Genomic DNA, 27577 nt, shown 5'->3' on the forward strand with positions numbered 1-27577 from the left:
GGCGCGAGTATAAATCAAATCGGTAACAATATGTGTCGGGTAACGCAACGAGCTGTACGCGCGTACGCTACATGATTCCGAAAGCATCGAAAGCGACTCCTTCACTCCGGGCGACTCCGGCTGTTGGTGGTGGTGGTGGTGCGTCAAGTGAAACGACTCGCGATCGGCGCGAGTCGGTCCGGGGAGGGGCAGCCTGGGACACGGTCATGAATATTCGATTAAAGTAAAAGTGATTTTTTTAAATTATTAGCTTTCGTCATACGGTTGACTGGAAGTGTGGCTGTTGTTTTTTTTTTACTATTTCGCCTTCGTCAACCAGAGGCGAAGCACGGCACACGAAGAGATCGGTGTCGTGTGCGAGTTTTTTTGCGGTCTTTTGATTCATGTTTTTTACATGCTACGGTTCCGATGTTTTTAAAAGATAAGACTTTGCTCGCGAATCAAGAATAATTCGATAGCCCGATGGTCTTCGTTAAATAAATTCAATTACACAAATGCTGCTGCCAAATTGGTACTCGAGTCGAAGACGAAACCAACGAATGAGGGAACACAATTTTACGACATAACTTGTCCCCGCGCCGCACACGACACCGAAGGTCAGCCACGCGGCACGTGACATTAGTTGGTCGGATTAGTTTCGGTTCGATCGCCTCGGCACACACCACGCGTGTTGAGGCGTGTTGCACACGAACATAGGCCAGAGAGGGCGAAAGGAGTGTGCTGGTTTGCATGTTTAGCCCACGGCCGATCGCACCCCACGTTGCATTGTTGGGTTCAGTTCGGTTTCTGCCCTTGTTCAATACGCCCAACTAAACATGCGCATGTCACCCGTCACCCGTTCTCCCGTTCCCATTGCAAAACCGTCGCCCGAGGGCTACAAGCGAATGGAGTCGGCCGTAGGAACGTAGGAGCGTTTCTCGAAAATCGGCTGGTCGGCCCGATTATTCGACTGAAATTAAGGGTGATAAATAACACAAACACTAAATATAAAAAAACTAAAGCCCCAACCAAAAGCTATTATTTAAAACAATCAAACGTGTTAAGGCTCCAATTAGGGCATCGGGTATCGGGTATCGGGGATGATAAGAGAAATTAGCACCGAACACGGGCAGGCGGGTTCGTCGCCTACACAGCGACCGATGAAGTCTTTTGTACGCCGCAACAAATCGGCTTTTTATTACGCCCTTGTTGTAAGGGTATTATTAAGGGTATTTGTTGGTCCCCGTGCTGGACGTAGTGATTTCTGTTTATCTTTTATCACCGGCCGGCCTTTGCCGGGGTTAATTATTGGCATCGTGCATGTTTTCCGGTCCGGCAGTAATCGGGCCCACATTCGGTTGGGCGCGAACGGTTTCAATGATTTACGGGGCGCAAAATGTCTATGTTAGCTCGCCCCTTGAGGTCATACGCTACCGGTGTTAAGTAACGACCACATCCACGATAACGATCTAACCTCCCTTGAGGAGTGCTGCCTATCGGACTGTAATGACAGCTTACCGCTTCGATCGAGCTACGAGTAACCAAAACAGCAATGACACAAATTTGAAGTTGATCCATATCACGTCAAGACGAGTGACAAGATTAATATTATAATCGGTGTTTTCTCTTTCTCTCTCTCGATCTTTACGTTACAGGTACGTCAAGACGGAACGAAGGACGGATGGAAGCCAGCGGAACCGCATTAATTTACTTCCTCCGAGATGTGTCTGACAAACGAGCGGCGACGATGTTCACGCCAGATGTACAACACGGCACTTGATCACTTGATCCCCGCAACTACATTAAATTTATGACCCATGTTCACCACCTGACGCTGCTTTTTGAAGTCACTTAATTTCGGGAAAGATTGTTTCGGCCAGGTGTTTCGGGGATTGGGGTTTTTTCTGCGATGTCCCTAATTTACGACACTGATGAGCACCATTAATCGCAACACGTGCGCCACGTCCAAGGGCGGTGATTCCGAATACCCTCCCGTCCTCTGGACGTCGTCCGGATCCACGCCATTATGTATGCGTAAAGAGAAGTGGTGAAGAGATGGTCGACTACGGGGGTTCGACGAGGGACTCCGGTGTGCTGCCATTAATTTCAGCCGACGGTTCACCTGTCACACTTCACCTTTTCGCCCGCTGCCTACAAAACGCCCTTCGCGACCTCAAATTAGCGATATTAATTACCCTTTTCGCTTCGGCGCTGCTGGCCGCAACCTTGCTCGGAATGCAAATAAATTCACCTTCCAAAGTTTTAAAGTCAAGACAAGACAAGGGTCATAAAACAGAAACCCGGCCCCTTCGCCTGCGTTGAGCGAGGCACCAGGCCAGTCGCTGCGATAGCATCGCTCTAGTTACCCTTGCGTCACTGTATTGTTGACTTCCCAAATTGTTGTTAATTAATGTTCAACACCGTGTTCCAAACCTTCGCCCAGGCACCTTCGCGGTGGGGTCAGCTTCGACGAGATATCGTAACGAAAACGCGACACCCGTAGCCGTGGAAAATGTAATCAGGAAATGGGATTAAGGCCGCTTGATTTGCTGGCTTTACCTGGCCACGAAGCAACGCCACGTAATGTCGGCGAAGCTGACATCATAAGCGCGATATGAGCGCGATCGAAAGTTGACAGCCGAAATTACTCGGATCACCGATGACTCCTCGCCCTGAGCGCACCCCGGTGCATGTGTGTGACACGTGTGACGGGCACGTCCCGGGCAGTGGTTATGATTTTATGTTTTTTAAATTAGCTTACTTTCGAAACGCACACCCCGCATGGGTGTCAATGAAAATTCACTTTCTATGCACTTTCAATCTCACGTGGATCGGCTGGCTAGCGGCCGCCGTCTAATTGAATATTAATACCTCAATCTGTCCAACCTTCGAAGGATGGAAGGGACGGCGTGAAATTCGGATCGCCATGCGGTCGTGCGATAACTAGGTTCGCTTTTCCGCTCATTACGCATTCATCAACGACGACGCTGGAGCCGGCTGGAGATACACAGGTTTCGTCCGAAAACAGTTCCGAGCGGAAGTGTCGGGACCTTCGGGACGGTGCCGGACGATGAATGCAAATTGCAAATGCGATCGCATTAGGGAGTCAACAACGGAGCAGAGTCAGTTGCACCTAAAGCGCAACTCGTTAGCTTTTTAGGGCTGGGCCTCATTAATTTATCGACGCCATTCAAAATCCTCAACACTGCAGGTTACACAACGGCCCGTCGGGGCGATTTCGCAATCTGGTGCGTCAATTTATTCTTGTTTTGAATGCGAAAACACGCGGTTGATTTCGTTTCGTCCTCGGTCGAAGCATCAATCAAGAGATCATGATCAAGGGATCATGATCATCACCCAAAGGGAGTGAAATTGCGCCCGTGGCTTCATTGAGAAACTGAGGTGCGGTGGTTTCTCTTATTTTTATTTTAATACTCATAATTGGCGTTGTAACATAAAAATACGGAATCACTTACAGAGAGTTATTAACAATGGCACATTTTCCAAACTTTTTTTCGTGTTTTGCAAAGAAATCACACTTCCGATCCGTTATAATGTTTATTGATTTTTAAATGTATAATTTTGATCATTCAAAGCAATTGCCAGGAGATATGTTACACTTGTGCTAATTTTCAACCCTCAAAGTGCTTGAAAATCTGAATCTGAATGTCTGTGCCCTATGTTCAATTTTTTGAACAACCGACAAATGTCGATTCTTCCAAAGGTAGTTTCACCATAACACCCATTCAACATTTAAAATGCGCCTGCCTTAATGTTTTTTTTTAATGTAAAAAAAAACAACCCAAAACACGCTATATCAAAGAAGCTGTGAAAACCGAACTAAATATTCAAAATGGTCAAACCTACAGATACACGTGAGAAATATAACTAGCAACATGACCACATAACAGATTCGCATATCGGAAATACAAAGGGCACGAAAATTCGAAAGTTCAAATATTTTTTTAACAGACCACGGATAAACTTTGTAGAAAATGGCTTGATCAATTCGTACAGATCAATCAAACAATAAATGTTTATTTTTATCTAATTTGTATGTTTGTATCCATCTTTTTTGCGAAATACAACCTTTATTGAGCTGCTTTGATATTTTATTCTGTTGGCTTATTATAAAATTAAGTCACTTTTCTTTTGTACTGTTTTAAAGATAGTTTAATTTTGTTTCAACTAGAAGCATAAGTTAAATATTAATGCTCGTGCATTATTTTCAGTACAAGAACTGTTAGAATTTCAGTACCATCAAAGTTGCTCAATAAATGATAAATTTAATTCAGGTAACTCAAGTTCTAGTTAAAAATGTTTTTTTCGAATCCATGGCCAGGCCGTATTTTTATGAGTTAAACATTATTACCCCCGAGATTGTATTTTAAAAAGAACGGATACAACTGCTCTGCATGTATCAACGTATGATCAACTGTTTCAAATGCTCTACAAAACCCGGAAACCAAGCAAAACTGATATTATTTGACACGCAACACGTACGATGAGGCCATCGCACACAAACAGGTCAAAGTTTTCTTTAAATGAATATTGTTTGTTCAACCAACATTTTGTTTCAACGTAGTCAGTGACGGCAAGCCCATTTGGAGCCCCTTGTCGCTGGTGCGCTTCACGGCACTCATTAATTCGTGACACGCTGCCGGCTCTAACAAGCTTGCGACACCGTCAGAAACAGGTGCTCCGTCGCGCTCGGTGGTGATACAAATTCGTGTCAAGCTCAATTGCAGACCCCATTCTTCACGCATTCCTCTGGCGGCACACCGGCACACCAATAAATTATAATACCGCCCCGTACCCGAACCCGCCCGCGCGAGAAGGACGTCGGAGTCCGGCCACGGAAAGTCACATCGAAATCGGTTTTTCTCGCGTGTTATGTTTTAATACCGACCCGGGTTGTCTCAGTCTCCAAGCCCGAACAAATATTGGCGCCGAAAGCCACTTCCACGTTGGGCAGCCATTTTTAATTACAACCAGCAGCGAACGGATTCCAGTTGTGGATCGATTGCAATCGTCCGTACCGATTATGTTTTCCCGTAATTAACACCACGAATGGGCGCTGGGCTGCGGGTCCGATCGATCGCGATTCACGGAATGCGCCGATCAGATCTTCGCCCATCTTGAGACAGTTCGAACGCCCGTTTACAATGTTGCTTGGGGGCACTTCGGGCGAACTCGCAGCCCCAGCGAGCAGAGCGCCAGCGTAAGGCTACGGTGCGTAAGGCAATCCTTTTTAATGGACTTGAAATGGACCGGGATCACCACAGGACTGCTGAGCAGCATGTTACTGAGCAGCGGTTCTCGTGCGTCGAGCCCTATATGGCCGTTTGTCTTTGTCAGCTCGGTGGCGGCTTTGCGGAAATTTAGACATCTCTCCACCACCCGTCAGACTCCCCGTCGAGTACGGGCGAGAGAAAGAGCGACCGAGACTCAGACGTCTGTCGCGTTTGCGTAGATGGCGTGAAAATTAAGTCGCCAGCGGGAAAAAGTTGACAGATCGTAGAAACATCACACAGAAACACACAGTCGCCGCCGGAGCTTAGATAACATCGGCCACACTCCACAACCTCCGGGAGCTCCGGTCCTTCTGGAAAATGTGGATCAGCTAATGCTTCCATCACGATCGTCCAGTTTTTGTCCCTCGATCGCACTGCGGTCTGCGGTGACCTGAAGCTGCAACTCAAAATTCCTTCCTTCTCGCACTAATCCGGCGTTATCCGGTCGTTCCTCCGGGAACTGTGCCACTGTCGATTGCGACATTATTTTACACCGATTCCCTGCTGCCATTATTTGACAGCTCGCGCTATGATCGAAAGGTTGGCCGCTTGTTTTACTAATTGAGTAATTACCGGGCACCGTATTGAATGTGCTGTCGGACGGCACAACGTGACACGGCAGCCCGCAGCCCCAATGGCAGCCGGTAACTGCAATTCCTTGTTTGGTGCGTTGCGCAAAATATGTGACGCAACCAACCGCTGCGGTGCCCTGGAGATCCTCCTAGATGGATCAAATGTTGGCTGGGCGCTGGGCACGGCCTATAATGGTGATGCACCTTTGCCCACCAAACCGATCGCGCCTATAAACTCATCCTCATTCTAAGCTCGCCCTTGTCTACGCCCGGAAAGATCATCTCCATGTCGCTCCGAAGGAACAACGCCCTGTACGGTGCGATCCTTGTCCCAGCCCATTTGTCCCCGTTTTGTCGCGGCGAGGATCACCGGCGTTGCGGACCCGTGTGGCCCTTGCGTAAGGGCCATCTGGCACACCGCCAACTAATGGCCAACCCGTCACGAGCCAAAGCTGGCCGCGCATTTTACGCTCCAGCTCCAGTGGTCCGGTATCTGGTCTAATCAATCAAAAGCTGAACGGCCAAACGGCAAACATAAACAATACGCCCCCCAAAACAATCCTCGGGGCCGGGGCCAGGGACTGGGCGTTTTGCTTCCCCCCATTTATTTGTTTGTTTGTGTCGGACGTTTCCAAACACACCCCAGCCCCAGCCAGCCAATCGGCCCATCAGGCCAGGAATGCATTTCTTCATGTTTTTATGATCGGTACGCGCGATCGGTGCAACCGCGGTGCCCCGGTGCATTGTTGCGCCAGCCAGCCAGCCCCGGACTAGAAACAGAAACAGAAATCTGTTGCGAGGCGCCAACAGAAATCATTACTGGACCGCACTGGAACAAAGAACCCATTGTGCGCCGAGCGGCGCTGAGACCTTTGTGGCGGTGGCGCTAAGCCCTTTAAGGTTTTCCAGTTTTTCGCCTTCCCCGCTCCACTAGCCTAGCCGGTGGTTGGTGGCTGCTCAAATGTTAAGGTCCATGTTTTGTGGGTCCGCCCTGTTCGACCGTTCTGCTCGGGACCGTTCGCGTGTCGAGCATAATTGGCACAGAACGGGAAAACTCGAGCAAGCAAAGACAAAACCCGGTACACACAACTCGGCAATATGGGGTGGTTCGTGACAAAATGTCTGTGGGGGGATTGAATGCCAACCCCCCCCCGTGGTTGGGTTGGCGATACCGGAAAAGACCGAAATGAGTCGGTCTTCGAAACTGGGTCACAGATGTAATACGTAATTACTCTGAATCGTTTTATTCCTCTGATTTGGTGTATCTCCCATTTATTCATATTTGAGTGATAAGTTCGGTGTTTTACAAAGAGAGATGTTTTTCATAGACTTTTTTTCTGATTATCATTTTATTTTACAAACGCAACAGCCAATACACGGGTAGCTGTCTCATGTCCAAATGTTGATTTAAAATGTGAAAAACAAGTTTTTTTACCCATGAACAACCTTTCTTATCTCTTCCCGTTAATTCAGTGGTCCTCTAGCATCATTTGGTGAACTTTGGTGAAGTTTTAGCCATTAATTGCAGGTTTTGGACGTCCCGAACGTTCATCGTTTCCCAAGCTATCATACACAGAACCCAGTATGTTTTTTTGGGTATTGTAGGCGAAAATAATACTTTTTGAGCGTTGCGAAATATAGCTGTTTCCCGTTAGGACCTTTATTTGCGACTGACTTTTAATTTCTTTTCGTCATACGTTCCCTCCTACCCATACAGTCTTAATTCAATCATCTACCAGTCTACTAATCCTAATTCAATACTTAACAGGTATTGCCTTTGAAAAACAAATATTTAAGAACACTCCGATGATCGATATTGTCCATTTTTACAAACCCTTTGACATCGACTCACTCAAACGATTGTTACACAAAACTAGAGCGTTCAAAGTGGCTGAAATTTTGGTAGTAAGTGTCGGGAAGATTGGAAAATTCCTTGCTTTTATTTAGCAGTGCTGCCATTTTCATGTTGAGGTTAGAAATATTCAGTCAGAGGTTATCCCGCCCTCCTTAAATTAAAATTTCGCTTAATTCATAAATTCACTCAAATAAAGTCACTGCAAACCGTGGACCGAATAGAACAAAACGTATATTTTTATGCTTCGTTCATTCCTTTTTCATTTCGAAAATCCAATATAATTTATCTTCGGGATACGCAATGAATAAGTTATCAAAAATACTTGTTCTTACGTCTTCTAAAGTTAGAACCTGGCCCACTATCGGATGATTGCAGAGCCTTGAATTGCTGCATATTCGATCGATGTCTACTTCGATGAAGAACAGTAAGGGCTCTTTGATTGATTTGAGCCAAGAGACGTTTCCAAGTAGTCCTCCTTTCTCATGACATGACCAGCCCACTGGAACCTTTTGTCTGAATTTGGTCTCGTTAACCTGCAGACCGAGATGTTAAAAAAATAGTTGAATTCTGTACTTCAAATAAATTTACATTATTTTTATAAATACCTATCCTATTTAAACACAACCTATATTTATCTATCTTATTTTAGCACAATATTCGGCAGTTGTGCCAACTCCCAGAATGGGACCATTCGTGCGCGTTGCCTTCGTATTGGTCAAATCCGTGACACGTGATTTACGGCTGCATGATTCACGCAGCCGTACATCCTGCTCAAGGACCAACGCACAGACCCGCACCGTATCCTTGCAACATAGCACAGCCTTTAGAAAAAAAACGTTGATCAGCCCGTCCGGCCTATCACGATCCGGCCGATCTGGCCCGGTGGCCCGGTAGATCGGCACAATATTTCACCGGCAGCAGCCGTGCCTTATAAGTGAAGCGATAATTGTACCACCGCGCGACTTGATTCGTAGAACGGGCGGCAAATCGGCGTACCCTGCCCTGCTCGCCCTGCGCCGGATACACCGTCACGAGCGCTTGATTTGCAGCCGCAACCGGTCAGCCTTGAGGCCGGGTCCACCTCTCTCTCTCTAGTCGTCCAAACCGCCCCATTCTGGCACACAACGGGGCGACGTTGAGACATTTTATATCAATCCGAAAGTACTGTTACCGCGTGTCCGTGGTTCTCGTTGACTGGCCAGCCCTGCCCAGCCCGGGCTCGGTCCGCTGCCCGTCGATCCGGTTTCAATCGACTTCGGTTCGGTCCAGATAAAGCTGTCTGCTCCGGCCCGGGGAACCCTGCCCTGGAATACTTAATCCGGGCCCGTAACACTAGCACACTGGCTCTGGCTTTTGGATTACCGGAGGACCCCGGGGGGGTGCGGTTTGGGTTTCCTGCCATTCTCGTGGCATTAAATTGTCAGGGTCAACGTGGTGCTCCGATAAAGATATATAGAGCTGGCCCGGAGCAGGTCACCTCGTAGATCCCAAAAACAACGCCGAAGGTGATCGCCCAAAAGCGGACGCTCATAAATAATGGACAACTATAGCTTAACTGTTTATTGAAACGCCATCCGCAAAATATCACCACAATACTCATTTAAATGTCCTTTTTTTGGAACGATCCCAAGATAGGAACAATGTCCTAAGGTTTACTTCTGATGGAACAGATGCGAAGGCATTGACAGTCTTTGGCGGACGCAACCGGGTGGTGACATAATCTGCATCAGCCGCGTGAGCCAACCTTAGAAAAGCCATGACCACACGCTGGCCAGTATCGAACAAACGGTAATCACTACCCATAAAACACACACTTCCTACCTACACTTTGTTGCCATTTTCGATTCCACGGTTGGGCCGCCCGCCCGCGCCACGGCATTAGGTCGGCCACGACCCAGCACAACAATCGACCAAAACATAAACAATTTTACAAAACATACCCCCCCCGACCCGAACACAGCAAACGGTGGCGATCTTGGCGCCTTCCTTGTCCGTGGGTCTTGTGTCATTTGCAGTCGAACACAACACACGAGTCGAGCAGGAATCGCTCACACTTTAATTCGTTTCGTACGCCATATTGCCGGGGGGGGGGAGGGCGAGAAAGAGCTGGCCCCCAACAATGGACCCATCATAAACATTCACCTTCGGCCATATCGAACCTGCCGCCCGTTCGGTGTTGCCGTTCCGTGGTGTGGTGTATTGACTCGGTACTTTGTTGCCCTTCCGCCGGGGTCCGAGAGCCATGATCTTATGGAAATTGCCCGGTTATGGGTTCCTTTCTTAATGTCACTTTCCATCTCACCGGAATGAATGAGTATAAAAACCAAGGGACCTGGTAGTATCATGCTCGCTGGCTGGCTGGGTCGGTTGGTTGGAATTGGATTTGTTTCAGCCCGCAGTCCGGGGCCGCAGAAGCATAAAGCCCTCAATCAGTGTGAGGGCCCCACCCGAATGAGACTCCTTGTCGCGTGGTGCCTGGGACCACGGCACGGCGCAAACGCGCACCAATTTCGCAACACGGTGAGGGCGCACGAGAACCCAGGACCGACCGACCGACCGAGAATGCAACTGCAATTTAGGTGCACGATCGACCCACGCCACGGTGTGCAATCGAGGACTCGTTTGACCAGAGCATTGCGACGCGACCGCAAACAGTCGGGGCGGTTTCGGATTTGGGGCCGACATATTGTAGCAGAGCTTTCGTTTTTTTTTGTTCCGTCTCCCGAAACCCTTTACGAAGTCGCGACGGGCAAGAATTGGGTCGGCACGAAAGGTGTTCCGTTGTGAAAGGAATTAAGAGCAATTATAGCAATTATAGCACGACGATACGATTTGGATTTTATAGACTATTTCTGAAGTGTGCTTCTAAGTCAAAGAAGCTTTATAGGAATCCAATCAGAATTTTTCATCAAATAAATGAAAATAACGTAGTAAATATTGCAGAAATTAAAAAAAATAAATTATTGCATAAATAAATAAATAAATAAATAAAAGAGGCATAGTTAAATTGTCACAGCTAGTACTGTTTATGAGTCTACTCAAACCCAAAGAAAAATACCTAATTTTCGACCTAACGACCTTCGACCGACCTAAACCTAAACGTTCCAAATTGTTTGAATCAGTGTGGAGTCGATTAAGTTGAACCAAATACAGATGAAAGAATTTTTGTTATGATTTAGATTTATTATTATGATAATACCTGACTTTCGGATCAACCCAACGCACTCACCTCAAACACGAAGGATCCGCACGATCTGCGGTGGCAATCGGGTTGATTGGTAGCTGGTATTAAGCCGTTAAGGAGGGACGCCTCGGACCGCTGGACCGCTGTGCCCTGTATGTGCAGTGTGACCTACCGCCCACAGCTTGTGCACGCAAACGCCAAGTACCCCCCGTTTGCGTAACACAACTCACAGAACTCAGCCACAGGACGGCTGATGGAACATAATTTTCGCTCCATCGCCCCAAAGAAAAACTTCTTCGCGGACAAAGACGACGGACCTTGCACAACACACGGATTGCTTCCGATTTCCGCTCGCCGGACTTCATCCATTTTCCACCGGCCAACAATGGCTCGTTAGTGGCGGCGAATACAAAGTGTGAAACGTCGGAGCCCACTTCCCCCGTGCTAGGAAGTGCCGTGGCTGCCGGTTAAATCGTCCGTAAAACGAAAATCGCGCCCAAACACAGCAGCAGTTTCGCGGTTTCGCGTCCTATCGGCCAAAGTGCCGGTGGGAAGCACGGCACGGTTATGGTTTGTTTGTTTGAAAATTGATACTGCGAACGAAATTGAATTTTGATTGAGTCAATAAAATGCATAGCCATTTTCGTTTCGCTGGATGTGCTCAGTGAAGGGTAAACCCCGCTTAAGAGTGGTCCGGCTTTTTGGAAGGTGTGCCACGGGACGCCCACCCTTCGGCGGGCGATAATGGCGGTTTCCGTTTCCTGGCCCGGCCCCGTCAAGCGTGGAAACGTAAGCTTCGATGTTTTGCCAGAGAGGTCCGGTCTCATAAATTCAAGCTGTTTTGCGGAATAATTTATACAAATCTTTTTTGCTTACATTAGACGGGTTAGCAGCACTAATGGAAGGTCACACCGGTTTGGATGGCCTAGAATGTTTGGGGACCCCGGCAGGGAACAATTTTCTCACATTACTTACCTACCGGTTTTTATCACTATTTGTGAAGCTGATTAATTGGTGAATGAAAATGTGAGCCCCGAAAGGCGCAATGTTCGTGAGAATTTGAAAGGAAGTAGCAATTGCAAAGACGGGAACAATATTAGTTTGTAAACCACATTTTTATTCATCAATTCAGCGATCAGCGATCTAATCGCTAGCGAAGCCGGACAGGAACCGAGCCGTATTAGTGTCGCATATTGTTGCGCCCTTTAGGCAATTAGAAGCATGTCTGCGCGGATAGGGCACACGTGACGTACGGACACCGAGAACCCTTGCCCACAAGGTGTATACAGGGTGGTCCATTTGGCGTTTTTTTTTTTAACTTCCAATTACTTGATGTTTAAGACGTCAAACTTAATTCTGCAAATTGTAATCATTTAGTATATACTTTGAAATTGACGAAATGATACGTTTTACGCTTGAAGAAAGCTGGGAAAGATTAAAAAATTATTTCCAAAGTGGTAGGTCAAATCATTCGTCAAAAGCATATTTTATTGAAGCTCATTTTCACCTCGGTGGCTATGTTAATAAGCAGTATTGTGGTTTGGAAAACCCACACATCGTGCAAGAGAAGCCAATGCATCCACAATAAGTGATTGTTTGGTGCGGATTTTGGCTTTTTGGTTTTTCGGCGAAATTGAAGCTGAGAACTTGGACGGCGTTTGGTTTCAACAGGGTGGCGCTACGTGCCATACAGCGTCAGCCAAAATCAGTATTTATGTTATGTGATCAAACCAGCAACTATTGACAACCTCAAGCCCTAAATTCAAGTTGCTATTGCCAAAATAGGACCAGAAACAATCAAAAACGTACTCAAAAATAGGACGATCGAATAAACCACTGCCAAACCAATTGTGGTAGATATTTGACCAAAATTGTTTTACATAAATAAAAATTTAAGAATCAACCTTTCAAATAAAAGTTCAAACATCGAAAAGTATTAAGCCGTTTTTATTTTATAACCAAATGGAAAAAAAGAATTCGGGCTGGCCCACCCTGTACTTGCGCTGGTGGTCTGGAGATTTCTCACCGTTCAAAGCTGCGTGTCGGTGGATCGGTTGATGGACCGATCGAGGAAGCTGCTGGCCCGTCCACTGATTAGACGAACGAATGCGCCACGTGTTGCGTAAATGAATCCACAAAAAGGTCTACCCACCCGACCCGACCGTTGTTAACAAGAGATCATAAAAATAAGAAATAATAAATAAATAAAGTGCTTCAGCCTGGGCCGTGGGTATCCCGCAGGGTTCGCGTTCTGAGGTTCCGCGGCTGTCCTTCACCGGATGCAGTTTATACTGTGGTCGATAGTTAAAATCGTTCGACGGAACACGACGACGAATGATCGCGCAATCGCGCGCGCGCCGCCACCGCGAACCGCCCGAAGGAGCAGCCTGGTAAATTGCGCACGTCACGGACACGACGGACTGCGGGGATCAACCCAATCCCGACCCGACAAGGCGCAGGCGCGAAAGACCAAATTTGCCGTCTGCTTGCGTGCCTCGAAACCGTCGACCGGCGTCAGTAGTCGCGGGAGTCCCTCGCAGCCACTGAAACGCAGCAGCAGCAAACGAAAGACTTCAACGCTGCCGGCGACCACAAGCGACAAACTCGCTCGCTCTAGCCGGTCGGTAATTGAGGTTGCAGATCCGATTTCTGCCCCATAGCCATCGGTCATCCGGGGGGAGCGCGGTTCTCGGCACGAACCATGCGATAGAACCGGGAGGGCCGGCTCGATTCCGGTTGAGCGGATTACCCGGCCGGTAATAGCGCCAGTTCGTTGTAAAATTACGTAGAACCGATGCGACCGATGCTGTGTGAGTCAGCCGGTTCGCGGGCGCACCCCCGCTCGGTCGATAATTAGCGTGGCTCGAAAGTGGCCAACAGCGACCGCTGCCGAAAGTAGAGGCCCAACTCACACGTCGTGGCGTTGGCGTTAAATGCCAAAATGTCAGAAGTGAATGGCGGGCGCGGATTGATTGGGTCCCTGTTACTGTTTTTCGTGCTCAGCCGCCCCCCAACCCCCGGAGATGGCCAATCATAAATCCAATCGCACCATCGAATCCGTGATATTATTTAACGGTTGCTAATAAATAACGTGTGGGAGAAGACGTGGGGATTATGTTCTAGAATGAAGCAAAACAATCATCCCGTGTTGGTAACCGGAATTGAAAGATCACAATCGCGCGAAGGATGAATTGTTGGACACAGGACAGGAAAGGTTGATTAATTTTTAACAACATCCACGCCACAGATGCGTAATTGGCCTCGGCTGCGAGTGATAAAAATGTCAGCTTCTCGATTAAAGCTACGTGCGGCGCCACGCGATTTGAGGCGATGAGTTGCAACAATCGACAAACGAGTTGGAGCACTCTTCGAACCACTTTTTTTTCCTTAATGTCAGTCTATGTCATTAATTTACAACACATTCGTCACACACACGAGCCCGCATCAACACCATTAACGTGAACGATCATAATCGGGCAGCAATATCATCGTCGGCGGCAATCCCTTCTAATCATGCTCTAGATTTAATATGATTTGCTGCCGACGACGACGGTTGCCTCAGGTGGCAGGGCAGGTGCGGCCAGTGGACGGCGCGGCATCCATCCAGTTAAGCAAATCCACCGCTGGACGGGGTTCTGATTTCTGCAATCAACTCAGCTGCAGCTCGATTTACGGGGAACATTATCCCTTCGCAACGCAACCTTATTAGCTCTGGCCATCGGTAAGCGGATCCGTTGCGAGGGCGCTTCGGTTCGGTTTCGGACGATGGTGGCCGGGATCAAGTGGTGTGCACCGAGCCGTCGATCCGCTGGGTAGCTGAGTAGGCTGAGTTGAGCAACGGAAGAGACATCTGAGCACCCGAGACGCCGTCTCGTGCCGTCGTCTGCTGCTCCGTTTTGGGCTACTTGATCGCAGTAAATGTTTGCAACTGAAACTGTTGCCTTTGCGCAACTTCCTTCAGAGTTCGCCGTGGGAGGGATTCGAAACAGACAAAGGCCGAACGGGGAAGCCAGGGAAAGGCGGCAATTTGAGTCCACGCGTCGGCCAGGTTCAATCAACTTCCCATTCGATCCGCTTCCTCCCGATAACCGATCCGATTTTGGGGCTTCACCGCAATTAGTGAAGGTGCCACGGGCCGGGCCTGTCAATGGGTATGTGGCTCAGGAAATCCTTACCGAATACTACATGGTTTGAATGGAAAATGGGTTGAGGAAATGGGGAATGTGTTGGGATAAAGGAAAAGGAATTCAAATATTCCAAATACCATAGACCAAATTATAAACATGACCAATTATATATTCAAGTTCAAAAATAAAACGACCAAATCAGTGATATCTTGAGAAAGCCTTTAAGAGCCATCGTTATGACATGAAATTAAAAATCCTTCAATTGGCCAACTCGCTACCCATCAAGCTCCGTACCAAGCTGTTCGTTGAACTGTGCGTTCAGCTGCGTAGGAGTTTTGCTCCGACGATGACCGTTATTGGCCCAACGACTGGCCACACCCGCCTGGGCCGGACAATTTAAGTTCCCACACGCGCACCGCACCGGACCGGACCATTGCAAAATGATGGCGAAGGTCATTGGCATTGTTCTACCGAATGCTCGACCGAATCGATTCGATCTTGAAGACTGGTTTATGGCGCTTGACGTATTCCGGCACCGGTGTTCACCGAAGGTCCGCGCCCCGGGCCGGTCGGAGATTTAAACGGTTCTCCCACAATCTTCATCTCCTGGAGCTGCTGCCGGACAGAAGCTGGACAGCCGGCGTGGATCCCCGGTAAGGCGGTGAGCACCAAATCGGCTCGTTCGAAATGATGCATGAATCATTCGGCCCAGGTCATGGCGCCGCGAATGGTTGGGCGTTCCGGGTTCGCCTTTCACCGTCGCCAGAACGTCGGTGACATTTGCGTGGTCGCGATCCCCGTGGGCTTCATGGGCCAGTGTCCGGCCAGAACGGCGGCCGTTGCGCCCAACAGAGCCCGCAACTGATTGTGCTGTCAAAGTTCTCGTCTCAAGAAACGGGGACCCCGGACACTCGGATCGGTCGTGAAAGATAATTTGCCATTCACCCGGCAGAACCAATTCCGGCACATGTGGGCTTTCAATTTATGGTGCTTGATATAGCGCTCTCTAGCAATATAGCAGCATGATTGTGAAGTTGACAAAATTCGTTGACCCCGCGGAGCAAACGCCATAGTTACTATTTTATTGGAAATCGGTGCCTACGCCATAGCAGCTCTTCTAAAGTAATGAATTGAACTCACGCAATTCGAAAATGGTGCAGTATTTGTGTAGCGAATATTCATCACAAAGTAGGCTAAGATAGGTATAAAGGTAGTGTTTAAAAAGATCGCCAGTCAGTCAGTAAACGGCAGTAAAAGCCGGAGGTTGTTAATAAAAAGATATTATTAAAGATATCTCATTTGCTTACTTGAAGTGACTAATGTTGCCAGGCACTAGAGTAACTTTGTTCTGTTTCTTAAATAACAAGACTCTTTAAATGATCGTACATTTACAAAGTAATAAAAAAACAAAATTTATTTGTATTGAGGAATATATTTTAGAAACATAAAACAACATAACAACAAACAACATGGTACGTTCATTACATTACATGAACCATTACAGTTGGATACATTTGTCTCCAATTCAGTAATCGTCAGAAAAGCCAATTGTAGAGCCAATTTGTCCAACTCAACCTGAATGCCCTTCGGCCGGAGGTTAAAAGGTGGTCCTCTCTGAACTTTCCAAGAACTGATTGAAGTGTCAACTGATTGAACTTTCCAAGAACTGTTGCGTGGAGGACTTGTACTTCCTGCTTCGATAAGCAAAGAACTCCCTTTTGGATCCGAAGACCAGAACGTACCGCTGACCCTTCTCCTACAGTGGCCGCATGTTGTGGCGGTGTCACAACACATTCACATGTTCACCGACGTGGTGTGACGTTACAATTGGATCCGTGTCCAAAGCGCTACGATCGCTGCTCGATTATGCGGCGAACGAACCAAGCAACAGCTGTTCGAACTCGAGAGCGCGGTCATGTATCGTCTTGCGAAACCTACGCCCAGGCTCGGTCACGGTCAGGGGGCGTACTGGTCCGACTTTTACCGCTTCGCGCGTTCATCACCCACACTTCGGCAATCGCACGGAAGACGAACGAGGAGATTGCGGTCGAAGAAATGCGTCAACACGGGTCGCACGTGGGCGCCGTTCGCGGAAGACGCTGATTTACATCCTCCTCGTTATTGGTGTCTTTGAACTTGAACCCGGCCAAGTTGTAACGTTAACCACCGTACTCTCACGTAATTCCTCTCGACTTTCTCGGCCTCGGGGACGATTGGCAAGGATTTATTTTCCCTCGGGAACTAGCGAGGCGCGGGGGAATGAATTTATGGTTTCAATTAAGTTGTAAGTCTCGGGGACGAGGAATGGGATAAAATAGTTGGACACACGCCTTCGTAGATCGATGCCTGAAGATGATCCACGCTTCGGTCCTAGACCTGCGTGCGAGGTCTTTGGTGTGGGAAGATGGGGCCACTCCATGCGTGGCACCGTGGTGTTGCTACTTTAGAGATCCAACCGAACGAGAGCCTGGACGGCTCAAAGGCCCATCAAACAACAGCCTTCGCCAATCTGCCGCGGGGCCCGGTCAGTCCGCTGGCTTGGTCCATTCAAATGACACAACACTCAACGGCAACGGACAGCCGAAGAACGGAAACGGTATCGGGTCGGCCCGCACGCCCGGAAGGTAACGGGGGACGGTACAAGAACCTTCAAACGGCGGAACATAAATTGAAATGGAGATGGAGGGTATCCGCCAGGTATCTCACGGGTTGGGACCATGGCACGGGTGGAATTTATTTACCTTTCAATGTTTATTTCTTTGCCGCGCGATGTTTGCAAATGCGCTTCACACCACCGCCGCCGCCGCTGAGCTGCTGCATTGTGCTGGGAGCTGGGATTGCAATAAAACTCAAATTGTAATACCATTCCCCGCGAAGGTGAACCGTAGCGCCGCCGCGTCACAGAACGCGCAGCTCTATTGACGAAGAACATTGTGGCCAGGTTGCCGGCGTAGCATTGAATCGAGTCAATTTGTTGTACTTCAATGAATGTTAAAAGGTATCAAGTAGTTCATACTGCCCGATGATTGTAGTATAAGAGTTTCGAAACGTACATTACACAGAAAGTGAACAATACATGAAAGTCATAACCTATCACCACTCATAACTGGAGGGTTTCGTATATTTGGATTCTGCTGCTGCTGGGAATGCTAAAAAAGATCTCATGATCTCGGTGGTCAATTGACATCACCAAAACGCAAAATTATACGCCCATCAAACCTCCCGCTCGTGTTGTGTGGCTCGTAGCCCCGTCTTGATGAAACCTCATATCTTCTAAGTCCATATTTTCAATTGCAGGCGAAAAAATGTTATTATCTGGCGGTATCGCTCAGAATTGACGGTAGTGATCCTCCCTGCGTCGTTTTCGTAAAAATAGAGTCCTATAACGCTGCTCGCGCACCATGCAGTCACCTTTTCTGTGCAATTTGCTTATTTACGTAGGTGCCAAATAAAAAACGGGCCACTTCTAATGGACTGAAACGTATTTCGTTTTAATCCCCACTTTTGTAGTAAATTTAAATCATTCAAACACGTTGCTTTATTATTAAGCGAACCATTTTCCAAAAATGACAGACATTCAACTAAACGTTTGACACTTGGATTGGCAGATATTTTCGAAAAGTGTAAGGTTAGCCATCCTAGTAAATTCCAAACTACGAAAGGGATATCCCTGTATTAGTGCCACGTTGAGTTGTTTTTACTTTGACATTTATTCCACCAACGAACTGATGAACGATCAGCACATGAGGTTCGATTCAACATTGTTGTTATGCTTTAATCGTTCACCTTGGCCACAGCGAGGAATTCAATTCTGAGACTGGTGCTTTCCAATAAAACTCTTGAGAACACATTGTAAAGCTTTTCTTCAAGGAACAGTCAGTATCTGGCACTAAAGATCTGACTGTTACCGGTGACAGTGTTTTTCCTAAGAAGAGTTGCTCATATTTTCTCGTTGTCTTCAAACTCATACTCATGACTTATTGGGGTCAGTTCCCATTCGTTTGCCAGGCGTTGTTAATTGTGTTTTGACTTGTTTCCCCCAAAATAAGCAAAATACGAGGGCTGTTCAAAATTTTTTGCGACATTTGAATTTCTGCGGAATACGTTTATCCGATTTTTGAGGCGTTAGGTTGCTACACATGTCACTAACTTATGGTGAAAAGTTCGGCCATTTTGAGTAATCAGTCAATTTTTGACAGCTGGTTTACTGTGCACGTGTCTTGGCTCATCGTCGATTTTCCTCTACTTCGAAAAAAAGATGGCGCAGAATCTTTCTCCAATGTTTTGTGAAAAATTGAATTAGGAGCACGGACGTATTCGAAATGGTGACTGTATGTTTTGCCGCATGCTTGAGTTTGATTGATCGCCACGTTGCAACATAGAACACTACAATAAAAACGAGCAAAAACCAAGCTGAAAATAAATGCTATTGGTGAAAATAAATGGCACGTATATCACAATCCAATCGGGGAGATGATCGTCCCATCAATTAATGAACTGATGTAATCTCGATTGCTGACTGAGATAAAACCGGCTAGATACCATAACTTAACACCCAAAGCATAAGCCGTTCATTTTTTGCTCCTTAATAACGTCAAATTAACAACTATACTTACCTATTAGGCAAATCGCGACCATCAATAAACGAGTAAAGTGACCGGTAGAAGCAAAATAATGCCATGAAACACGACATATGGCGAAAAATCGTTTACGTTAAAACAAATGGCCCAATAAAAGGCGCTATAAAGTGGACTTCACCTGAAAGTCGAGAGGCCGAACGAACGGTGCAATATCACGCGTAGAATCCCGATACCGATCCTTTGAGGGCTTTTATCGTTACGCACAAATCTTCGGAACCACCGTTGGCCCCCTGGTGTCGGTGTCTAATCGACCATTATGTGGGAACAACGGCACCACAACGCCCTCCGAAAGCCGGCAATAAACATCGGCCACCAACGCCTGCGAATGGCGGTGATTTATGGTCAACGATTGTCCACGGTTGTCCGATGTTTTGGGCGATGCGGTGCTGATGAAGTAGTATCTGCATCTGCGGCACCACCCGCAGTGTCCCGCCCTTGAGCGCTTCGAGAGAGCGGAGCCACACGACGGTCCGTGTGGCTTCATTAGAAGCGACATGATACGATCGATGATCGAAGTCTGACAGCTGGCGTTACTCGACCGACGGCCACCTCCCGAAGACTGGTGGTCTTTGGAAACTAACGGTGGAGATGATGCCTTAAAAGAACCCTTGAGTGGCCATCGTTTCCGTTTCGTGTTTCGCTCTACGCCATATGCCAGACTGTTCAATACATTTTGCGCTTCGATAAGAAAAACTAAATTTTATGGTTCAAAATGCGTTTTACTATTCAGTATGGTCTTCCTGAACATCGATACACTTGTTACAAACATAGGATTTCGACTACCAGGGGTGTGCGTTGAGATTGGGACTGTTTTTAACACACAAAAAATGTTTATAAAATTTTTATGCGATTTTCTATTTTATTCAAAGTATGTGCCATCGCTAGCTATACATTTCTCCTATCTCTCTGCTAAATCATGGATTCTCAGACGAAAGAATTCTTCGACTTTTTAGGTAAACTAATTAGTCATCCCATTTCGACTTCGTCGTAGAAAAACGAGGGGCTGCTCAGCCAATACGTGTTTCATCGATGAAAAAGCATGATATTCGAAAAGAACCAAGTCTGGTGAATAACGCGGGGAGGGATAGCAGCTCCCATCCAACTGATTTGATAGTATCCTGAAACAGTTTTGTTTTTTGGGGGGCCTCGTGCTTGTTTCCACGGGCTACCAGGCGCTCCCATTGGAACCCCCTAGAATTGCATTTTGGTCGTTTTTCGATAAATGCATGGTTCAAATTGATCATTTGTTGTCAGTAGCGATCGGAATTAACGTTTGCATCAGGTTCTAGGAGCTTGTGAAACACCACACTTTTCTGTCCCATCAGAAAGTCCGTTTTTTGGAGTCCTTCGACGCTTTTTGTTTGTTAAGTCAAAATCGCCATTTTGAAATTTTTTAAACCACTCAAACCACTGCGATCTTCCAAACACAAGTCCAGACAAGCATTTGGTGCGATTCCGAAGCAGTTTTCTTCAACAGGGGCAGAAAAATAATAATCCCCGCAAAACGTCATTTTCAGACACAAAAGGTGACATAGTTTAACCCTTTCAAAGATGGTTTGCAAACCTAAATATTTGTTTTTTCAACCTGAAATCATTTATCGGATATCAACACAAGGTAATGATGCATGAACCGCTTAACTGAGAAGTCCCAATCGACAGGTACAGCCATCTTTTTAACAGTCCCAATCTCAACGCACACCCCTGGTAAATAGGCATGCACGGGATGCACAGGATTTCTACTAAATGTCCTTTAGTCATTCTACGATTTTCCAATCATGTATTTTTCCTACGATGTGTGTGTTTCTACTTTTTTTAGACGTCCTTGATGTGGATCGTCTTCAAGTCTCGTACGACCACGTTTTAATTAAGCACCTTCCTTTTACTGTACTAATTGAAGGCGAAGAATCCTTATATAGTTTCAACATTCATAAAAAAATTTCGTTGCTTTTAAATCTTCCAAAAATAAAAAACTCAATCTCTGCACGATATTTTATTTTTTTCCAATTGTAAAAAAATACTGTGACACGTCGATACTACAAGCTAAATGACTAGTAAACAAAGACAGACAGATGAAGAAGATGACAGATGACAAAGAATTGACAGATTGAGAAAAAAATGAAGAGTGCACCAACATTACAAAATTAATTTAGACTAGTATCAGGGCCTCCTGTTGTTGAAGCGCAAAACTTTTTGAACAACCCAGTAAGATGTCGGCCCAAAGAGCGATCTTTACACTGACTGGTTGCCAAGCAACCGTAATCGACACCATCATTCTCATTCTCATCTTTTTTTTCCCCATCTTCCCTGTTTCCGTCCACAGAACATGTCTTCGCACAAACAAAACGCTCGTTCCGCACGAGTGCAGCGCAGGGCCGGGCGCTCGGCGCGAACCCGCGCCAATCGTCCTCGTCCAGCGTCGACTTCCAGTGCCCGGAGGAGTTCGGCTACTACTCGCATCCGACCGACTGCTCCCAGTACTACGTGTGCGTGTTCGGCGGGGCGCTGCTGGAGAGCTGCACCGGCGGGCTGATGTACAGCCACGAGCTGCAGACCTGCGACTGGCCGCGAAACGTAGGCTGCGAACAGTCGAGGGGCCACAGCTCACCCTCGGCTCCGGCCGCCCCGTCCCGCACGGTAACGCCACGCGTCCCGCAGGTACTCAGTCGGGTACGCTTTTCGTCGGCACCATCAGCTCCCTCCGGCCCATCGGGCCCCAGTGGACCGTCGGGACCTTCGGGGCCGTCCGGACCTTCCGGACCAGCCGAACCCTCCGCTCCGGCACGCATCCAGCAGATCCACACGCTGCCGCCACCGCCACCCCCGCCGGCCAACCCGAACCCGGTCATCACGACGCGCGGCCAACCGAAGAACTCACCCCAGGAAGACATTGCCAAGGTACGCACGATGCCTGATCCCGGGGTATAGACCCGTTCTCTATAGCTCGTTCTCTTCCCTCTACGCAGCTCTACGCAGAAGCGCACGAAACACTTCCGCCAGTGGAGGAAGAGGAGTCTGACCGTCAGCAGCGCGTCTACCGCGGGCAGCCCAGCACGGTGTCGCAGGTGCAGCGCGACCGGGACGGCATCCTGCAGCAGCCGAGCGTCAACGCCATACCGACCCAGGCCAAAGTAGGTTCGTTCGCGTACAGTGCTCAACCTCAGCCATTCAGGTAAGTGGGGACACCGCGGCCGCCGGGAGCTCCCGGTTACTTCCATCCAGATATACGCGAAGGAAAGCGGAAAGAAGTTTAGTTCAAGAACACAAAAGATTTTATGAAGTACGAGAAAAATGGCTTTAATCGATCAAAAATTTAGAACAAATATTTAGAACAAGCCAAATTTCACCTATGCGAAAACAAGTTTAGTATCCGCGATGCATACCATTTCGCTCGGACAATATTGACAAAAATAGTGGTTTTATCTTGTGGTCCTTTCTAGAGTCCTCAGGTATTACTTTGCTCCAGACTGTTTTGATGAATTTAGCTAATTCTGTTAAATTGAGTGGCGTCTTTTCACATACTCCAAGGTTCACGAATGGCTACATATTCTCAATGGTTGGCTGGTCTTTACAACGATATAAATAGCCTAAAGCCTTGATATCAACATCCACGACTACTTGTTGTGACTTGAGACTACTGGCTTGTGGCTTGTCTGGGTTATACGATGAAGCCGTAAAATACCATTCCTTTTTTTAAATTGACCTTAGTTAGATGTGGATTTTTTTGAAAATAAAGCCTGATTTGTCTGCATTCTATAGAATACGTCGAATGACATGCACGGAAGGATTTTAGTTTTTGTCGAATATTTTAAGTGGATTGAAAAGGACTTGTAGATGAGATATTCACTTTACGTTTATCAACTCGTTTTCGTGTTGTTTTCTTGCGCCCACGAGATTTAATATGATGTTTACGACATTTTCATATGCCTTGATTATTTAACCGATTGCTGCCTCCCTTGGGTCGGATGTTTTAGCAATATCTCTGGTTGTTTCGCCGCTACAACTCATATTAATGACCATTCGGCGTTCTGCATCAGTTAGTTGAGGATATGCTGAAAAAACAGCATAATATCTTGTGAATTCTTCATCGTGCGTTTCTCAGCTTAAATTCTGCATTTGATGACCAAAACATATTTAAAAAAACCGTAATTATTGCTCAGAAATAACTGAATCTCCTCTAATTGCTTTATTACCGAGCATAACGAAGGAAATTGGTGTTAAAAACTGACAACTTCATGCTTAGAGTTGCCATTAAACTTGTTTTCGCGGTGCTTAAATTCACCTATGCCCACAAATCACCGTTCCAGTCTACGAGGTTAAATCAAAACACTCATTTTTCCACATATTACTCAAATGTTCAGTAGCCAAACTTCTTTCCGCTTTCCACTGTACCGGACACCAGACACTTCCACAGCGACCCCCGACAGACCCTCGAACTTCGTGCCCGTACGTCCACAAGTTCTCGTGTGAGCATGAACCTTTAATCTCTCTCCTTCTCTCTCTTTCATTCTTTCTTCTCCTTTGGAACTCGTATTGTTACACCCTTTTGTTCCACTCGCTACTCTTATCGCACACACACTTGACACAATCAATCGATCGCCCAATCGCGCATATCCCTTCACGTACCGCAACACACACACGATTGTAGTAGGGACGATGACGATGACGAGTCACTGCAAACGCTCGACGCGGAACCATCCGCCACCGTAAGGGACCGTAAGAAACGTGACACCGACGGAGCTGCCCCGAACGGAGCTGCTCCGAAGACGCTAGACCCTGTGGACGCGGCCCTAGCGGCCGGTGACGAACCGACGCGACAGACCGTGAAACGATCGAACGCGGACATCCGCTCCGAACCGGACGGCCACCGGGAGGCCCGTCAGTTGCGCTCGCAACTCGGCACCTGGCAGTACCGCTCGCTGGACACTTCGCTGTCGCGCCAGAATAGCTACTCCCCGAGCACCGGCTTCGATCCGTTCGGGTACACCGTCGGTCCGACCGCTTCGTCCACCTACTTCAAGCCGGGCGCCCGCTACTATCAGCCGCAGACCTACAGCAAAAAGGAGCTGACGCAAAGCTACAACGACTACCTCGAGGCGTACAACAGCAAGCAGCAGCAGCAGGCGGCGGCGGCGTACGGCGTGCAGCGGCCAGTGCAGGAACCAGCTCACAAGAGCCTACAGGGTCTGCAGGCCTACAAGACGATCGCGAAGATCACACCGCAGGATGCGCTCATTCCGCTCCTGCTCGGACGTCCGCATCAGCCACAGTTCACGGCCGCGGCTTTCGTCAACAGTCACAACGCCAAGAAGTACACGACTCCATCGAGCGTGCTGTCGGACGAGTCCGCCGATGCCGAGACGATCCCGGACAACTTTGCGTTCTTTCACTTCGGTAACACCTACTCCTCGACTCCGATCTCCGTGAACAACAACCACCACAAGGCACCGAAGGCGCAAGCCGCCCCGACCCAGAAAACGCCCTACATCGCGTTCAGCTCCGTCGGTGGGTTCTTCAACAATCATCCGACGGCCAGCCCACTGAAGGAGAGCTTCGGCGGGGCGACAAAACCGAAACCGAACCTCAGCACGCCGGCCCCAGTCTACGAGTCCGGTCCGAACACGCTCGTAGTGTACCGGCCCCAGCCGGCTCCACGGCCGGCGTACGGTGGCGGGTACGGGACCAACGGCCAGCAGCTCGGAGGCGGCGTGGTGTACGAGGCGTCCACACCGAAACCGAGTGCGCCACTCTTCGTGACCAAGTCCACGAACGGATTCCAGCCGATCGCAGTGTCGACCACACCGAAGTACCGGTATCCGGGCCACGCACCGCTCAAGAGTCAACCGGTGAGTCCGGGCGAGTACAGCAAGTTTCTAGAGTCACTCAAGAACTCGCACATCACACCGGGGCTGCCGACCGAGAGTGTGCCAACCGTCCGGATCGGTTCCCAGGTGCTACCGTACAGACCAGGACCTAACAATACGATACTGCAGCCGGTCAGGGTCAGCGGACCGGGCTACGGTGGGCAGGCGGCGGTGTACTACAGCAAACCTGCCGTTGGTTCGTTCTCAAGACCGGCGGCCGGTGGCCTGGGACTTGGAAGCTACTACCACCAACCCGGCGATATCGAACCCGAGCGAGGTCAGAAGTATGTGAAGAATACGCTCGAAGAACCGAATCGAAAGCCCGCCTACGGCAAACGTCCGGAGGACGAGGATGAAGAAGAGTACTACGACGATGACGATGAGGAGGAGGACGATGACGACGAGTTCCAGTACCGGTACCCGCCGATCCACAAGTCCAAGTACACGCCGATGACCGAGACGATGGCTCCGCGGCCGCTCCAAAACCTGACCACTCCGAAACCGCCCGGTGCCGTCTCCGGGAACCTGTTCTATCACTCCGACACCACCACCTGGCGACCCTCGGTCACGGTGACTACGTACTCGCCCGGGGCCGCCGTCACCTCCAGTGACATACCGCCAATCATTAAGTTCCCGGAGGACGTGTTCCAAGGTATCCGCCCGTTGGCCGACGTTCCGCGGTACCTCAACAAGTCCACCCTCCGACCGTACACCGTTCGGCAGCGGGTCCGCCCGACGGCGGTCCAGAACAATGCTCTGGACGAACCGAGCGAGGACCCCAGTGGCGGGGATCGGTTGCGGGTCAGCACGCAACGCCCGACAACCCGCTACACCACACACCCGGCTACCGTGCGGACACGTACTCCGGCGGCCGGGACCACCGCCAAGACCAAGACTTCCCAGACTCCAGCAGTGACCCAGACGTTTACTCGACGACCGACGACCACGACGATGACGGCGCCGACGACCACCGAGGTACCGACAACGACCACCTCGCGCAAACGCTACACAATCCGTCCGCAGCGGGGACAGCAGCGGTGGCGCACGACCACCGAAGCCTCGCCACGGGAAGCGGGCGGGGCCGCTTCGACGACCCACAGACCTACCACCAACTTGACGAAACCGCGATCGCGGGACAGCGAGCTCGATGAGCGGCTTCCGAACAGGTACCCCACGTTTGTTGTTTTGGGTTTTCCGATCGGCTCGGACGGAACTCTTGGACGGAGGACAGACGGAGGAGTGTGCGTGCGAAGGGATGGGACCCCGCCCCCGACAGGATGGGTTCTTTTTGGAGTGTTTCCTTGGTTTTTGTTTGTTTTCTTTTCTTGGAGATGGGCTTTTATTCTTTCCCCGTGACTGTGTGCTCTCATTAAGTTTGTTTTATATTTTACCACCAATTTGCCCCTTTTTGGCTTTCTTTTGGACCTAATTTTATCAGTTTCTTGTTTTATTTCCATTTACTTCTACGTTCTCTATGTAAATATGTACAAAACAAACAGTTCCACTATCGAACATTAGCTAGGTATGAATCATCTTACCAGGCCGAAAAATCGAAAAGTCTTTCTCCCATCTCTATGCTAAATCATAGATTCCACGCCGAAAGAATTCGTCATCTTTTGAAGTAAACCAATTAGTCATTCAATTTTCGACTTCCTCGTAAGAATCGAAGTGCTGCTCAGTCAATGCGTGTCCCAGCGTTGAAAATGAATGATAATCGAAACGGGCCAAGTCTGATGAACACAGCGGGAGTAAAGCAGTTCCCAGCCAAATGCTTTGATTGTGTGCTGAACCAGTTTTTGGCGAACTGTCATGGAACCAAGTTACCACACCGTGTCTTCTGGTTCATTCTTGCTTCTGGCTTTTTCTGGCTTCTGGCTTCTTCTTTTTTTTTCACCAATGGATGGTTCAAACTGTTTATTTGTTGTCGGTAGCTATCTGTATTAACAGTTTCACCAGTTTTAGGAGCTTGTGGTACACCAGGCCTTTCTGGTCTCACCAGACACACAGCGTTGCCTTTTTGGCGAATCAGTCTGATTTTGCAGTCGAAGTTGATGGTTTTCCCGGA

General features: G+C 48.4%; 1 protein-coding gene across 1 annotated transcript in view; it reads left to right on the plus strand.

The window, feature by feature from the left end:
- LOC128270662 (mucin-5AC-like) overlaps positions 1–27577 on the plus strand; it is a 144538-nt gene that overhangs the window by 102828 nt on the left and 14133 nt on the right. The window contains exons 2-4 of the mRNA XM_053008072.1: positions 21972–22546; positions 22615–22820; positions 24297–26678. Coding sequence (XP_052864032.1) covers positions 21972–22546; positions 22615–22820; positions 24297–26678 — 3163 coding nt within the window. The remainder of the gene's footprint in view (positions 1–21971; positions 22547–22614; positions 22821–24296; positions 26679–27577) is intronic.

Source organism: Anopheles cruzii, chromosome 3 (genome assembly GCF_943734635.1).
Source record: "Anopheles cruzii chromosome 3, idAnoCruzAS_RS32_06, whole genome shotgun sequence".
NCBI lineage: Eukaryota > Metazoa > Arthropoda > Insecta > Diptera > Culicidae > Anopheles > Anopheles cruzii.